This window comes from Anguilla rostrata, chromosome 19 (genome assembly GCF_018555375.3).
Source record: "Anguilla rostrata isolate EN2019 chromosome 19, ASM1855537v3, whole genome shotgun sequence".
Lineage (NCBI taxonomy): Eukaryota > Metazoa > Chordata > Actinopteri > Anguilliformes > Anguillidae > Anguilla > Anguilla rostrata.
The window spans coordinates 14477070-14494828 of record NC_057951.1 but is presented as its reverse complement, the minus strand read 5'-3'; the positions used below and the strand labels follow the sequence as shown (position 1 = coordinate 14494828).

Sequence of the window (17759 nt, the reverse complement as noted above, 5' to 3'; positions counted from 1 at the left end):
TCTGAAGCAAACAAATGATGAATAATAAATGAACTGTGAATTTGAAAGGAAGGAGATGTTCATTGCCTCCTCTCTCTTTACCCCTCCCCCCCCCACACTCACACTCTCTCTCCCATACACGCACTCTCTCTCTCTCTCCCCCACACGCACTGCACCCCTACACACACACATACTGCCCCTCCTATACACACACTGGACCTCAGTCTGTCTTTGCAGTACGAGTGCTAATCACAAACCTGAACAACCATCCTTCATAACCGGCGTCTTTATGCTTTGAACATGTGGAAAATAAAAAAGAAATTAGTAAGATGTTACAGATTCTTTTATGCAAATCAAACTGCATGCAAAACTTGGCAAACACATCACACTCAGTAACCTCACAGCTCCTGTTTTTCTTGTGGGAAATTTAATATCTACACTAATCCTGCAGACAATCTGCACCATGTTGATTCCACAAATATTTTACACTTACATTTCATACACTGCCTAAAGGGCACCTGGGGCCCTACAGAACGGATGCCCACCTGGGGCCCTACAGAACGGATGCCCACCTGGGGCCCTACAGAACGGATGCCCACCTGGGGCCCTACAGAACGGATGCCCACCTGGGGCCCTACAGAACGGATGCCCACCTGGGGCCCTACAGAACGGATGCCCACCTGGGGCCTTACAGAACGGATGCCCACCTGGGGCCCTACAGAACGGATGCCCACCTGGGGCCCTACAGAACGGATGTCCACCTGGGGCCCTACAGAACGGATGTCCACCTGGGGCCCTACAGAACGGATGTCCACCTGGGGCCCTACAGAACGGATGTCCACCTGGGGCCCTACAGAACGGATGTCCACCTGGGGCCCTACAGAACGGATGCCCACCTGGGGCCCTACAGAACGGATGCCCACCTGGGGCCCTACAGAACGGATGCCCACCTGGGGCCCTACAGAACGGATGCCCACCTGGGGCCCTACAGAACGGATGCCCACCTGGGGCCCTACAGAACGGATGCCCACCTGGGGCCCTACAGAACGGTGCCCACCTGGGGCCTACAGAACGGATGTCCACCATGGGGCCACAGAAACGGATGCCACCTGGGGCCCTACAGAACGGATGCCACCTGGGGCCCTACAGAACGGATGCCCACCTGGGGCCCTACAGAACGGATGCCCACCTGGGGCCCTACAGAACGGATGCCCACCTGGGGCCCTACAGAACGGATGCCCACCTGGGGCCCTACAGAACGGATGCCCACCTGGGGCCCTACAGAACGGATGCCCACCTGGGGCCCTACAGAACGGATGTCCACCTGGGGCCCTACAGAACGGATGTCCACCTGGGGCCCTACAGAACGGATGCCCACCTGGGGCCCTACAGAACGGATGTCCACCTGGGGCCCTACAGAACGGATGCCCACCTGGCTAACGGACAGGTAACGCTCTCGCGACGCTCAACGATGTCGGCGCATCGCTACGCTTTCTGTTGCCAAGGTAACCGCGCTGAACCACGCAGGGCGGCTCCCTTTACTCCGGCAAACATTCTGTTAATTACAGATTTTAATTTTTAATGCGCAGTGCCAGTCAAAGGCCTCAGGGGCTTAATGAGATGGGTCAGAGGGGAGAAGAGCGCTGGAGAGGCTGGGTCAGAGGCTGTCAGGGAGAAGAGCGCTGGAGAGGCTGGGTCAGAGGCTGGGTCAGAGGGGAGAAGAGCGCTGGAGAGGCTGGGTCAGAGGCTGGGTCAGAGGGGAGAAGAGCGCTGGAGAGGCTGGGTCAGAGGAGAGAAGAGCGCTGGAGAGGCTGGGTCAGAGGAGAGAAGAGCGCTGGAGAGGCTGGGTCAGAGGAGAGAAGAGCGCTGGAGAGGCTGGGTCAGAGGAGAGAAGAGCGCTGGAGAGGCTGGGTCAGAGGGCAGAGAAGAGCGCTGGAGAGGCTGGGTCAGAGGAGAGAAGAGCGCTGGAGAGGCTGGGTCAGAGGGCAGAGAAGAGCGCTGGAGAGGCTGGGTCAGAGGGCAGAGAAGAGCACTGGAGAGGCTGGGTCAGAGGAGAGAAGAGCGCTGGAGAGGCTGGGTCAGAGGGCAGAGAAGAGCGCTGGAGAGGCTGGGTCAGTCTGCAGGAAGGCCAGTCCTGCCCTGGACACACTGCAGTCTGCCGTCTTTAAAGCCAAATTCCCATCTGGCTAAATTAAAATCAAATGCAATGTCTCTTTGTGCACACTGCCCCTCATAGCCAGAATACACAAAGGGCAGCATGAGGACTTGATTGCACAAAATTCTCTAAGCACGGAAAGTCTGTGCTTTCCGCCTCTGTAATGGTGGGTAAGAGCACTCTGCAATGGCAATAACCACACAAGACTCTAGACTACAAAAATTGAAAAAAAAAAAATTTATGTTTGATAACAGTTTGTTCAGATAAGACTCTCAACTAGATTGAAAATCCAATATGTTTTTACCAGAGATTCAAATCATTCCCACAGAGTACAGCAGGACCGATGTCAAACTTATTAAAATAGGACCCGGGGTGAAGATGTATACCTCAGACAAAGGCACAGGGGACCGAGCTCTTCATGTGAAACAGCCTCTGCACTGTCATACGCTCGCCTGGGTACTGTTCAGTACGTGAGAACACTTGTCATATAAATATACACTTCATACCGCTTTTCAAAGGACCGAGGTGCCCTGGGGTTTGTATCACACACACACACACACACACACACACACACACACACACACACACACACACTCCTGTGTTTCTATCCCAGCACACCTGGAAAAGCCCTGGAGTTAAAGCCCAGGCCTGAACCACACCGCCACACCACCAGCGCGATTAAACCTCGAACAGACCTCGATCACAGTGCGCTTCTGGTGTGGGATACTCTCACTGACACACGCTGAGGAGGAATACGGTGCAAACAGATGGCGTGTGGGGAAAAACAGAACGCGTGGCAGACTGAGCGACTTGTTCAGCGCAAGTCTACCCTGCCAAAGCAGGAGAGCCTGCAGCAGCATACTGACCAGGAGCAGGAGACCCTGCAGCAGCGTACTGACGAGGAGCAGGAGACCCTGCAGCAGCATACTGACCAGGAGCAGGAGACCCTGCAGCAGCATACTGACGAGGAGCAGGAGACCCTGCAGCAGCATACTGACCAGGAGCAGGAGAGCCTGCAGCAGCATACTGACCAGGAGCAGGAGACCCTGCAGCAGCATACTGACCAGGAGCAGGAGACCCTGCAGCAGCATACTGACCAGGAGCAGGAGACCCTGCAGCAGCATACTGACCAGGAGCAGGAGACCCTGCAGCAGCGCATACTGACGAGGAGCAGGAGACCCTGCAACAGCATACTGACCAGGAGCAGGAGACCCTGCAGCAGCATACTGACCAGGAGCAGGAGACCCTGCAGCAGCATACTGACCAGGAGCAGGAGACCTGCAGCAGCGCATACTGACCAGGAGCAGGAGACCTGCAGCAGCATACTGACCAGGAGCAGGAGACCTGCAGCAGATACTGACAGGAGCAGAGACCCTGCAGCAGAGCGATGAGAGCAGGAGACCCTGCAGCAGCATACTGAGGAGGAGCAGGAGACCCTGCAGCAGCACATGCTGATGAGGAGCAGGAGACCCTGCAGCAGCGCATACTGACCAGGAGCAGGAGACCCTGCAGCAGCATACTGACCAGGAGCAGGAGACCCTGCAGCAGCATACTGACCAGGAGCAGGAGACCCTGCAGCAGCGCATACTGACCAGGAGCAGGAGACCCTGCAGCAGCATACTGACCAGGAGCAGGAGACCCTGCAGCAGCATACTGACCAGGAGCAGGAGACCCTGCAGCAGCATACTGACCAGGAGCAGGAGACCCTGCAGCAGATACTGACGAGGCACTCAGACTGCATCACAGTACCCACAGCCTTACATCGCGCTTTGAGTCTAATTTAACGGCTCCTGTCTGCGCATCAGAAATTACACACCACAGCTCGCATAGCCTGCTCTGCTACAGTCTGATGCTTCGTCTGCTGTGTTGTTTGGCAAGAGCAACACATTATTAGGCCAAAACTGAAAAGGCAATTTCAATAATAACAGTAACACACTTGTGCCTTTGACACCGACGCAGCATTGAACACTTTCCGCAGGAATCTTTATCGGTGAAGAGTGCGTGCACACAGACAAGCGACAGTGTCAGTGGCAGGACTCAACCTGTTGACTCTGGCCTTAACGGAGTGTGCGGGACTTAAAGCAGGACTGGCGCTGTGGTTTCCGCGGCAACTGAGGTAAGATGCGCGAGAGGAGCAGTGATATGAGCGTGGCGAGATCACACAGGCGTGGCAGGGTCATATGGGTGTGGTGAGGTCATATTGGGGTCATATGGGTGTGGTGAGGTCATATTGGGGTGAGACTGGGGTCATTTGGGGTGATATTGGGCTGAGACTGGGTTATTTGGGGTGATATTGGGCTGAGACTGGGTTATTTGGGGTCATATTGGGTAAGACTGGGTTATTTGGGGTCATACTGGGTGATACTGGGTTATTTGGGGTCATATTGGGCTGAGACTGGGTTATTTGGGGTCATACTGGGTGAGACTGGGGTCATTTGGGGGAGCTCATGCAGAGGGTTTGTTGTGAACTCCACAGCAGGACTGCAGAGAGGAGCCTCTCTCTGTGCAGGACACAAGGCAGCATTGATTTCTCTAATGGTGCCAGTAAGCAGGGGGATAGCACTGATGGGCTCTGATGCTCTTTTAAAGTCCCGTTTGATTGGTATGGATTCCTGCTCCCTCCTCGCATTCCGGAGGAAGCCCCTGCACAATAGAGCTCTCCCTGCCGCTGACGAGCTCAATACTGAGCCGTAATGAGGACTAGCGTGCTCACGGTTAGCCTATCAGCAGTTACACGCTCTGCAGCAGAGCCGGGCTCTACGCAGAGATACACACGTCTTTATGGGGACACATTGACTCCTGTATGATTATAACCATTATATCATATTAATAACAAACAATTAGTTAGAAGGGGCTTGTTACCAGGTCTCGTTAGCGCAGGCTCGTTAGCGGGGGCGTGTTAGCGCAAGTTCGTTACGGAGTTGTGTTAGCGGGGGCTTCTTAGCGAGGGCATGTTACCGGGCTGCACGTAGCAGGGGCTGGTTAGCGGGGGGCTTGTTAGCGAGGGTGTGTTAGCGGGAGTTTGTTAGCAGGGGCTTGTTAGCGGGGGCTTGTTAGTGAGGGTGTGTCAGCAGAGGCTTGTTAGCAGGGGCTTGTTAGCGTGGGCTCGTTAGCGTGGGCGCATTAGCGTGGGCTCGTTAGCATGGCTTCGTTAGCGGGGCTCACCATTGAAGCTGACCGCGCGGACGTAGCGCAGCAGCTCCTTGCCGTCCACGCTGCTCATGCGGGCGCAGAGCCCGGGCGCTCCGGCGCACAGGTCGCGGTGCATGCGGTGCAGGGCGTGGGCCATGGCGTACACCGCGTCCATCACAAACTGCACCTTCCCCTCCTGCTCGTAGCTGGAGTCCCGGCCCACCTTCTCCAGCCCTGCAGAGAGAGGAGACCCCAAACGCATCAGCACTGCTACACCCCTTACACATCACCACAACCCCAACCCCAACCCTAACCATGACCCCAACCCCAACACCAGCCCCAACCCTAACCACAACACCAACCCTAACCATGACCCCAACCCCAACACCAGCCCCAACCCTAACCACAACACCAACCCTAACCATGACCCCAACCCAAACACCAGCCCCAACCCTAACCACAACACCAACCCTAACCACAACCCCAACCCCAACACCAGCCCCAACCCTAACCACAACACCAACCCTAACCATGACTCCAACCCCAACACCAGCCCCAACCCTAACCACAACACCAACCCTAACCATGACCCCAACCCCAACACCAGCCCCAACCCTAACCACAACCCCAACCCTAACCATGACCCAACCCCAACACCAGCCCCAACCCTAACCACAACACCAACCCCAACCCTAACCACAACACCAACCCCAACCCTAACCATGACCCCAACCCCAACACCAGCCCCAACCCTAACCCAACACCAGCCCCAACCCTAACCATGACCCCAACCCCAACACCAGCACCAACCCTAACCACAACACCAACCCCAACCCCAACCCTAACCATGACCCCAACCCCAACCCCAACACCAACCCCAACCCCAATCCCAACCCCAACACCAACACCAAACATGTCATGATTTTGGAGTAGATGTTGGATGTCAGTTGTCCCCTTCCTTTTGGGGTTGTAATGTCTGTAAATGCTCATAATAATGAGTACTGGACTAGAGCTTGAGTGAGCGCTCTGCTTCACAGTGCTGGCAATGAGAGCTGACCCCAGCCACCTTAGCGTTCCTACTAACATCAAAAATAAAGAAATCATCATCGTCATCGTCATAATGACGCAGATTAGAAGTTACAGTACACACTACCGCTACCCCGTTACCTCTAACAGAAATAAACTGCAGTATACTGAAAATATAAGGCCCCCTTTTTAAAAAGAAAACAAAAAAATTTCATTGCAGCATATTTAAAAAAAAAAGAAAACATTTCCTCTTGAACAACAGTCACCATAGAAACAAATGACTTATCTGTTCTTCTCCTATTAACACTCAGCTGTGTGTGTGTGTGTATGAGAGAGAGAGAGAGAGAGTGAGACAGAGAGAAAAAGAGAGTGAGAGAGAGTGAGAGTACAGTCAAGCCAAATGTATGGATTATTTTCTTGTTCTGTCGAAATGGTTCCGCTCCCCCCTTCCTACCCCCCATCCCCACAAACGTTTTTTTATGTTTTATGAGAAGCGTAAGTAACTTCAATTTGATTTCCTCCTCCATTCTGTTCTGGCACGTCCGCTCTGGGCAAAAGCAGGAAAACACAAACAAGGTGCAGCAAGGTGAATTAACAAAGTCCCGCGGGCCTCCAATCAATGAACATGTCAGCGCCGAATGAATAGCACCTTACAGATTCAGCTCAGGTTTACAGCAGCTCTGGCTCTGAAAGGCCTCTCCTGAAAGCCTTGCGTTCGCCCCTCTAAAATAAAAGCCAGCCTGCTGTGCCGTATGACTCAGTAATGAATAGAGCAGGCAGAGCAGCAGTGACGTAGAGGATCATGGGAAGGGCTTCCCGCCGCGGCGAGGCCTGTGTGTCACCGCTGCGTCAGGAACCCGGGCCCAGGCGGGACGTCCCGCCAGCTCCTCAGCCAGAGCATTACAGCCTCATTTTCCCGCCGACGCCAAAACTCACGCCGGCGAATTGGACGCCGAGCAGCGCAGAGCTCTTGCTTTAATTTGCGACCCAGTTCTAAGGACAGGGCGTCACACTGGGTATCCCAGCGGTGCGTTCCATTTGAAGGGTTTTCACTTATTTCCTCCATCGCCACCCGTCACAGTGGAGCGCAGTACCCCGTCGTCCCACAATCAGGCTTCTCTCAGGAAGTCCCGGTCAACAGAGCGCATTTACAAACGGCCGTCTATAGGAGGCGCCAGACATCCTGCAGACAGGCTGCCTAGGCTGGGACAAGATCTACTGATCAAATTCCCAAGCGGGCCCCTTCTCCGTTGAAGAAAAAAGCCTTTTTGGTGCTACGGCTAATTTAAATGTGCGAGGAGACATCCTGACTGGCCAGCACACAGCCACACTATTCATTCCACAGGCATGCCTGCGTGTGTGCTCAACCGCGGGTTTGAATCATTAAAATGTCAAAACTGACTCAGCCTCACCGCTATTAGATCTAGTCACACTTTCAGAATCATGAAAACAAAATGACAAAAAAATAAAAAAACTAATTTCTATTACAAGCCGCAAAATATATAATGAACACGGCAAGCATCACACTTTTAAACCTTATGTAATTGAACACAAACAGCGCAAATTCGAAGAACAGCGATGAGTTCATTACCCGGGGTCCAATCAGAGATTAATTACCAAGGGTACACAGATGGGTTAATCTCCCTAATTCCACTTGTCTGTCAGGGAGATGAGAAAGCTGTCTAAATGCTAATGTTGACAAACTAAAGACCACGCCATAAACCAAGCATTTTCTCTGCCTGTGTTAATAAGGCTAACAGTCTGTGCTAATATGTTTAAAAAAAAAAAAAAAGAACACTTGAATATCAATTTGAGTGACGGATGGTGACATATTCGACAGACAACTTAATCACTGGAACATGTGTCTCAATCAAACATCACTTAGGGGCACAAATTTAATTCTCCTCGCCGAATATGAAGCTCCCTCCTTTCCGTTTTCAAACCCCCCCCCCCCCCTCATTTCAATAAGCAAATGGGATTTATGACAAAATAATTTAGGGAGGTTGTTAAAAAAAAAAAAACAAGAGCATAAGAACAAATCCATTATGAACAAGTCCTCAGCGAATCAGCATTAATGGAATCTGCTTGCTCTGATAATCAGGCCTCGATGGACCTCGTCAAAACCTACTGGCATAATAATAATAATAATAATAATAATAATAATAAGCACATTACCACATGTGGAAGGCATGGTGCTTGGGGTAAGAGAGAATAAAGTGCCATACTTCCCCAGCAGACACAGCGCCTGTTTTCAACTACCTGTCATGCCAGCGAGAGTCATTTCCTCTTTTCAGAATTCAGTGACAGCGCTGGTCTGAATCCTAGACGAGGAAATATTTAAATCACAAAAATCACACATCGAAGCTCATTTAAATGCAGACCCGCGTATCAACACAGGAATGAGATGGAAAATCTCACTGCTGAGAGGTGAACTTTTAAAACGGGGGAAGACTGTGCATCTGTAATTACACTGTAATAACAGCGTGGCTGGAAGCTTGAAACTAATGGTGAAGATGAGCAGGTGTGTGTTATTACAATGTTATAACCGTGAGTCTCAGTGTCTGGCTCGAGCTGGAGGTGGAGGTGCAGAGAGAGGGAGGAGCACCAGAGGAGCTCAGCCGCTCACCTGGACACCCCTCTCACCTGGAGCGCCGGCCACACCTGCTTCAGTTTCAGTTCCTACTGAATTATATATGTATACCACACATATTAGCGTATCATTAATTAATGTCAAGCATTAATATGACACAAATGATACGATACTCAATATTTACCCATATTCATTCATTCAGCATGTGGACATTAGCCAGCTGCCAGCTGCAGGGGTGAGCAGAAGCAGGCGTTAGCGATAAGGCCCGCAGTTCTGGACAGCTGCAGGGATGAGCAGAAGCAGGCGTTAGCGATAAGGCCCGCACTTCTGGACAGCTGCTGCTCACAGAGCATATCGCCGCACGCCAGGTCCCATTATCAGGGTTTTATCACCTCTACACTCTCTCATTACTCCCAGCGAGGCCTCACAACCATTAATCCCGTTAGAAATAAACTCTTAGCATCCTTACATAAAGTCTTCTTTTTATGTTTTTTTTGGTTTGTTGTTTTGTGTTTATGTTTGTGTTTTTAAGCAAAAAGATTAAAAAAAAGGCGCATTAACGCTCCACTGTGGGTAAGTAGCGTTAAACGCACCAGCACAAACAGCCATTGTGCTTTTAAACTCCTGCTTCCAGCCCTTTGTCTTCTCTTGAGTGGCCTGGCAGTCTGAGGCCTGCTAGTGAAAATGGCAAGCGGGGAGTCTGTGCTCCATCAGCAGAGAGAGACAGGCGGCGACGCCACGCTTCCTGTGCGTACAGCACGGAGGCCACCTGGCCTGCAGGCGACACGGCGGACATGGCGGCCCTAAGGATGCACACCTGAGACACCTGTCCAACAGCAGAGCTGAGCCATGTGCACCTGGGAGGAACATCTCCACACTCTCTGCCTCACCTGGCTCACCTGGGAGGAACATCTCCACACTCTCTGCCTCACCTGAGTCACTGCTGTCGTGTACCTGAGCGGAACATCTCCACACTCTCTCCCTCACCTGACTCACTGCTGTCATGGAGCAAATAGAACGCACGCGATACGTCAGCTTGTCCTACCAGCAGAGCCTATCAGCATGTCTCGTCACGCAGAGTCCTTATTGCCACAGAAATTGATTCATCGTTTGACATTTTATCCTCCCACTGCTTGCGCGTGAAAGAATGAAGGGATCAGCTAGTGTGCCGTTAGTTACAGGTCTTCACGCCGCCAGGCTGAGAAACCTAAGAGAGTGCCCCTGAGGCAAACTGGGTTTTCTACAGGAATGTTGCAGGTTTGATGCCCGGATGTTGCCATGTCTTGAGCAAAAGACTTGACCCAAATCCCTCTGGCTTCAGACAGACTAGATGAATATAAGATTAAAATATTATATGATCTATGCATGTAAAAGCACAGTAAGTGCTTTGATCTAAGAAATGCTTAATATTTTATCTGTCAATTGTCTACATGTTCTTTTTAACTCTTGCTGCAATCATATTTCCCTCTATGGGGGAAAAAACTATTGCTTGATGATATTTATTATATACTATATTAAATATGCTGTATTATATTTGATTCAGTATGTGATATGGTCACTCAGGGGCAGGGGTTGAGACTGAAACTCACTACAAAAGGACAGGATGCCAGTTTCTGACTGCGCTCTGTTAAAGTAATGCATTTCAGTCTCTGTTAGTCATTCATTTCAGTCATTATGAAATGAAGCATCACTGCGTTTAAACAAACAAACACAAACATGAAGCCATTATGGGCTGTGTATCAGAGACAGCCGCCTCTCTCTGGAACAGACTTGAATTTTTTTTCTGTGCTAATGGAAAATTTCAAATTTCCTCTACACTTTCTAATTTTTACCCCAATTATAAATGTGGATCAGACACTTAATTTGCATAAAATGGTAATGCCACCTGTTTTCTTGACTTGAAGGAATAGCTCAAAAAAAAAAAAAGAATAAATAAATAAACAGAACAGAACACATTAATCCTTAATCCCTATATTATCCTTTTGGCTACCCACCGCGTTCCAGAGAGATAACCTCAAAGAAGCGCATTAGCAGGGTCATTTCAGACCGCGTGGCTCTGGGTAATAAATCATCTGCCACTTTTAATTTATCAGTATTTACAGCTGTCATCCTGTTATCTCTACACACTTAACCGCGGGGTTATAGAGAGAGAGAAAAGGAAAACTATTTGGTCTGTGGTTATGGCTCAGTGCCCTGGGAGAGCTCGCTGTTTAATGGCGTCTGTCATTACGACGGTAACAGCGTGTGTGTGTGTGTGTGTGTGTGTGTGTGTGTGCATGTCTGTGCCTGTATGTGTGTGTGTACAGGGAGAGGGCAGGCTTTGTATGCGTGTGTGTGTGTGTGTGTGTGTGTGTGTGCAGTGCAAGCGTGGTCTGACTGCAGGCTGCAGTATGGAAACAGCTACAGTAGCAGTTTTGCTTGTGGCCCAGGCCACAGGGTTGGCAGAGGTCTCTAAGATAACACTATTCTAAATGTATTCAAATGCAAACAGCAATAACCTTCCAGCAAACGGTCTGAACTCAATGATATTACTTACAGTACAGTGCACGTTCACCTGTCTCCTTTCACTCTACGCCTGACAGCTAAATCTCTGCAGGCACACACACACACACACACATGCACACACACACCACACACACCACACACACACGCACACACGCACACACACACACACACCACACACGCACACACGTACGCACGCATGCACACACACACACACACACACCCCCCTCATGCATGCACACACACACACACACACACACACACAATCTCTCTCAGTGGTTAGTCAGCAGACATTGACATGGGGCAGAAGAATCAGCTCATCCAGCTCTTGTTATGCCAATAAGAGTCTAAAAGTGTCTAGAGTGAATAATAAAAACAGCTCTGAGCAAGCAGAGAAAGAGAGAGAGAGGAGAATTTTGAATTTATAAACACCTTAAATTAAAGATGAATTAACTTGTGCACATAAAACGAACGTTCAGAAAATAAATTACATCAACCAACACTCCCAAAATAATAATAATAATAATTATTATTATAAAACAGAAAATCAAAATGAAAGACACAGCAAGTCATCATTAACTGTACATAGCGCATTACCTATGCCCCAAATAAACAACAAAGCACTCAGATTACTAATCAAACTATGGTAGGCATGTTCAATCTATGTTCCAGCATAACTACGACAACCACATCTTCATCTAGTGCAAAGATGCAACCGAATCTTCACAGTGCATTCAAACGGAGAACATTACAGAAGTATGACATTTCCGCGAAATGAAGAGCCGAATTTAACATGGCTTCATCAAGCTAGCAGCAGCCACTTCAGCCAAAAACCCGGGGCTGTGTCATCGCCTACCCCTTAAAAACACACGAGACACTGCACAGGGACCCCACAGATTTACTGAGACAGTCCTCCGCTCCATCCACAAACACACGGAGACAGTCCTATTCACTACGCCAAGAGACACACTCCCACACACACATATGCTGACACTATCACTACTGAGTTAATGGATTTGCATTACCACAGTTAGTCAAGTAAATAAAAAGGACATGATTAATTAGTTGGATTAATCAGTACATTCATTGGATGTTGGCCATTTTTCAGTGTCACCCGGTCCGGTGATCATTCCTATAGAAGGTTTAAATTCCAGCAGAACTGCACTCGATATGTTATCACACAGCTTTTGTTACTCAAGAGTCCAACACTTTTTCTTTAAATCTAAAACAGTGGCCAAAGAAAAGTTGCTCTTTTTTCAGTCCATCTGCCTGGCAAAGCAAAGCCGATTCTGGAAGACGCTCAAACTTGTCACAGAAGATCGTTGTACAAAACAGAGACATTTTTTTCCCTTCTTTAAACTGCCGTTGCCCACTGGATCTAATTCAAAAGCAACACATAAATTCCCCTTCAGTGGGCTGTGCTCCAGCTGAACTGCTGCTAAAACAGGCTTCCACTGACACCGTACTGGATGCTTATGATTAGATTATTTTTAAACTGCCATTTTGTTTTTTGTCCTATATTGCTCCCTGGCAAACACATATTAAAGCATATTAAGTGCATGAAAACTCATTAACCTCCTTCAAATATTGTTCTTTTGATAAATGTGTTCGGTGATTAATGACCCTGATTAATATGCTAATCTTTATTTCCCCAGAGCGGATGGATTATGCAACTAAACACTGATGAGTCAAAGTAGTTTTTCTGCAGTACACACATCGGGGCTGAGTATGTAAGAGGAGGCACCCGATCCTGCATCCTTTTTCCCTGTCAGATGAGACACACACAGCATGTGAGAACATGGCTGTGTGTCATTCAGAAGAGCATCTTACTCAAGCCTCTATTATTATTACGCTCAGAGCTCTGAAGCGACGCACTTCAGACAGATTCAAACAGATAAACAGCGATCTGATATATGGAGGGCCTGCAGCCTCAGTGACTGTGTTATTTACCAGTGAGTGCACACACTGCCAGGTTATTATCATCCCTTCAACACTCACGCTGTTAAACTGCATTCCCATTGGGCCCCACTTGGGAAAGGTTAGCGCCTTTATCGCTGGGACTAAGTTGCTTTATCGCTGGGACTAAGTCGCTTCATTGCTGGGACTAAGCAGTACATCACCGCTAAGCCAAGGAGCTCTTCAGTCAGGGATTCTGCATGTTTCTGTGTTCAATAACAGATTTTCCATGTTTACTAACATTCACTAAAATGATCTGAACCCGTCGATCACACACCTGTGCCTGCAAGCGTGTACCCTGATGTAGTCACTTGACATTTCCTGCAGCACTTCCTCTCCCTACAGACACACTTCCTGTACAGGATTGCGCCTGCCTGTTTCCAGTTTCAGTTTGAGCCCAGTCTGGCACAGAAGGGTCAGATTCTCTGCTCATCCGTTTTTCGGCAGGTGCAGTGTCCCCTGCAGGGAGCCCGGGGCCCACAGATGGGTCAGGGGCCGGTCTCACTGCGCTGTGGGCCCCTGGGACCCCATCCCGCCGCGCGGTCGAGCGCCCGACAGCCTGACGGCAGCAGCAGCGCAGCGCCTCCCCTGGTCCTGCGGGGGGGGGGCCACACTGTGGAGGGGGGTGAGTGCACGTTGGGGGGGGGGGGCAGCGCTGGCACAGAGCCCAGTCTCAGCACGCCGCTCTCACACATATTCACACAGCAGCCTGCTCGGGCCGAACCTGTCCCTCAGCCTGTATTCGGACCTTCCGGCCCAGAGCCGTGATGATGCCACCGTGGCGACGCCGCTCTGCGCGAACCGGCAACGCGGCGGCTTCAGTTACCAGCTGCACATCCAGACTGCAGCTACGCGAGGATCAAAACAGATGTGGTTTAAACTGGAAAAATGTAGTGTGTGATGTACTGTACTACAGCGTAGTGTAAAGCACCGTGCTGCAGAGCAGTGTAAAGCACCGTGCTGCAGAGCAGTGTAAAGCACCGTGCTGCAGAGCAGTGTAAAGCACCGTGCTGCAGAGCAGTGTAAAAGCACTGCTGCAGAGCAGTGTAAAGCACCGTGCTGCAGAGCAGTGTAAAGCACCGTGCTGCAGAGCAGTGTAAAGCACCGTGCTGCAGAGCAGTGTAAAGCACCGTGCTGCAGAGCAGTGTAAAGCACCGTGCTGCAGAGCAGTGTAAAGCACCGTGCTGCAGAGCAGTGTAAAGCACCGTGCTGCAGAGCAGTGTAAAGCAGCGTGCTGCAGAGCAGTGTAAAGCAGCGTGCTGCAGAGCAGTGTAAAGCAGCGTGCTGCAGAGCAGTGTAAAGCACCGTGCTGCAGGGCAGTGTAAAGCAGCGTGCTGCAGAGCAGTGTAAAGCAGCGTGCTGCAGAGCAGTGTAAAGCACCGTGCTGCAGAGCAGTGTAAAGCACCGTGCTGCAGAGCAGTGTAAAGCACCGTGCTGCAGAGCAGTGTAAAGCACCGTGCTGCAGAGCAGTGTAAAGCACCGTGCTGCAGAGCAGTGCAAAGCACCGTGCTGCAGAGCAGTGTAAAGCACCGTGCTGCAGAGCAGTGTAAAGCACCGTGCTGCAGAGCAGTGTCCGGTACCTGTGCATTTCTTGGGGCTGCCCAGTCGCTTGCCGTGTGACCCCAGCTTGCAGTTGAAGTTCTCTTCCCAGAACTCAGCGAACCACACATTGCGCCTGTTGTTGGAGAGAGATCGGCTCCGGAAGTACCTGTCAAAGGCTGGGGGGCGGAGAAGGGGGGGAGAGAAGGGAGCACACAGATTTCACTCTTCACACACCTGATATTCTTCCACCTCCATCCTACAGTGGCGTGTAATCAGGTATAAGGTGTGTGTGGGAGGCGGCAGTGTAGTATAATGGGTAAGGAGTTGGGCTTGTAGCCGAAAGGTGGATTCCCAGGCAGCACACCCCTGCCCCACCCCGTACCGTCCACAGAGGCTCTTTTGGGCAGGATGGTCACCGCACCCTCTGCCACCCTCTCCTGCTGGACCACAGGGGAAATCTTGGAGCCCCAGCTGTCTGACCCCACCCACAGGAAGTGACCCGTCTGATTGTTCCGCTTGGCAGCACTCAGGATCCGCCTACACGGGAGACAGACAGATCATACAACCAACTACACGCAAGCACACAGAACACATGTGCACACATACAAGCACATGTGCACACGCACACCACTACATGCACAACACACAAACACACACACACACACACACACACACACACCCAAGCACCCCCTCCCCCCCAGTGAGAGGCAGGGATATATGTTTTTCTGCAGAAGCCAGTGAGAAGATGAGCAAAACCAGGCCATTCCTTCCTCGTCACACTCAGCAACTTTACACTTTGATGCTGTTTTTATCTTCCACACTCTGTTCATAATTTTATTCGCTTTAGACTGTTTGAGATTTGGCGCACATACGGGGCTGCTGAAAAAAAACTGCCATTCATCACTTAACAGTGGAATTAGTTACAGGAATAACAGACACACAGACGTGGAGGTCCTATGGCATGACCCACATAAAGCATACCAGGGCAGGCCACTAAAACCCTCAACCCGCACTCAGGGCTGCGTGTGTTCAGTGCTGCATGTTTAGAGTTGCATGTTTAGAGTTGTGTGTTCAGTGTTGCATGTTTGGAGTTGCATGTTCAGTGTTGCATGTTTAGAGTTGTGTGTTCAGTACTGCTTGCTCAGTGTTGTGTGTTCAGTGCCCTGTGCTCAGCGGGCCCACCGGATGTCGTCCTCGTTGGCGAACATGGCGATGGCGCGGGCGCTGGAGGTCTCCAGCAGGCGCAGGATGATCTTGTCGAACTCTCCGGGTTTGGGCTCCCGGGGGATCTTCAGAGACTGAGCGATGCACACCCCGCCTGTGGAGAGACAGAGAACCAATCACGCGCTGACTCCCTCTGGACCCGCCCATAAGGAGGAGGAGTCAGGATAGTACAATGCCCATTCTTCACTGAGACAAAACTGCAGGTTTTACTCCAGCCCTGGAGGGCTGAAGCGTCTGTGGGTTTCACTCCAGTCCTGGAGGGTGACTGGGCCATATGGTTAAGGCAGACTGCACACTGGCCCATTGCAGGTGAGGAGGTAGTGCTCAGGTAGGGCCTAAGCCACACCAACAGCATCGTTTCACACACACTGTCCTGCCCACTAATACATTCAGCCTGTGTGCAATAAGACCAGCTTTGTCATGGAGAATTTTAATAAACAAGATTAGATAAGCCATATTGAGCCTGAAAGAATGGCTCTCCATTCATAATGCATGGCATAAGAGCTTATAATTATTTTGACAGAGCTCTATTGTAATATTAACCTTCTGCGCTGACATAAATGATGACCTTGCCAGGAAATGCAATCTCTCCTCGTTACAGTCCGTTTAATGAAGAGCTATACAGTCTTTGTCTTTTTATATTACTGTACTTTATCAGGACACCAATATTTAAATACAACCGCCTCAAAGACAAAGACAGCTAAATAATCATCCTCTCCACAATCATCACCAATCATCCAACAGCCTACGGACATTTTACTGTGCTCTAATTCTTTATTAGTTGATGCTGTTGTCGTTATGGTGATTATGTTATGGGGCTTTTATTATGTAGCAGCGTCGCTAAAGTGGTTTCATCAATAACCATCTGCAACTCAAACCCAAGAGCAAATGCTCCAACACAATAACCATCTGCAGCTCAAACCCAAGAGCAAATGCTCCAACACAATAACCATCTGCAGCTCAAACCCAAGAGCAAATGCTCCAACACAATATCCATTCTGCAGCTCAAACCCAAGAGCAAATGTCAACACAATAACCATCTGCGCTCAAACCCAGAGCAAATGCTCCACACAGTAACCATTCTGCAGCTCAAACCCAAGAGCAAATGCTCCAACACAATAACCATTCTGCAGCTCAAACCCAAGAGCAAATGCTCCAACACAATAACCATTCTGCAGCTCAAACCCAAGAGCAAATGCTCCAACACAATAACCATTCTGCAGCTCAAACCCAAGAGCAAATGCTCCAACACAATAACCATTCTGCAGCTCAAACCCAAGAGCAAATGCTCCAACACAATAACCATTCTGCAGTCAAACCCAAGAGCAAATGCTCCAACACAGTAACCATTCTGCAGCTCAAACCCAAGAGCAAATGCTCCAACACAATAACCATTCTGCAGCTCAAACCCAAGAGCAAATGCTCCAACACAATAACCATTCTGCAGCTCAAACCCAAGAGCAAATGCTCCAACACAATAACCATTCTGCAGCTCAAACCCAAGCAAGCCCAACACAAATACATTCTGCAACTCAAACCCAAGAGCAATGCTCCACCAGTACCATTCTGCAGCTCAAACCCAAGAGCAAATGCTCCAACACAATAACCATTCTGCAGCTCAAACCCAAGAGCAAATGCTCCAACACAATAACC

At 50.0% G+C, this 17759-nt stretch overlaps 1 protein-coding gene across 1 annotated transcript in view; it reads right to left on the bottom strand.

Moving 5' to 3' along the window:
• LOC135246059 (metabotropic glutamate receptor 8-like) overlaps positions 1-17759 on the bottom strand; it is a 97567-nt gene that overhangs the window by 14749 nt on the left and 65059 nt on the right. The window contains exons 5-8 of the mRNA XM_064319551.1: positions 16065-16200; positions 15265-15419; positions 14921-15058; positions 5300-5500 (exon numbers count right to left, since the gene is read on the bottom strand). Of these exons, the coding sequence (XP_064175621.1) occupies positions 5300-5500; positions 14921-15058; positions 15265-15419; positions 16065-16200 (630 nt within the window). The remainder of the gene's footprint in view (positions 1-5299; positions 5501-14920; positions 15059-15264; positions 15420-16064; positions 16201-17759) is intronic.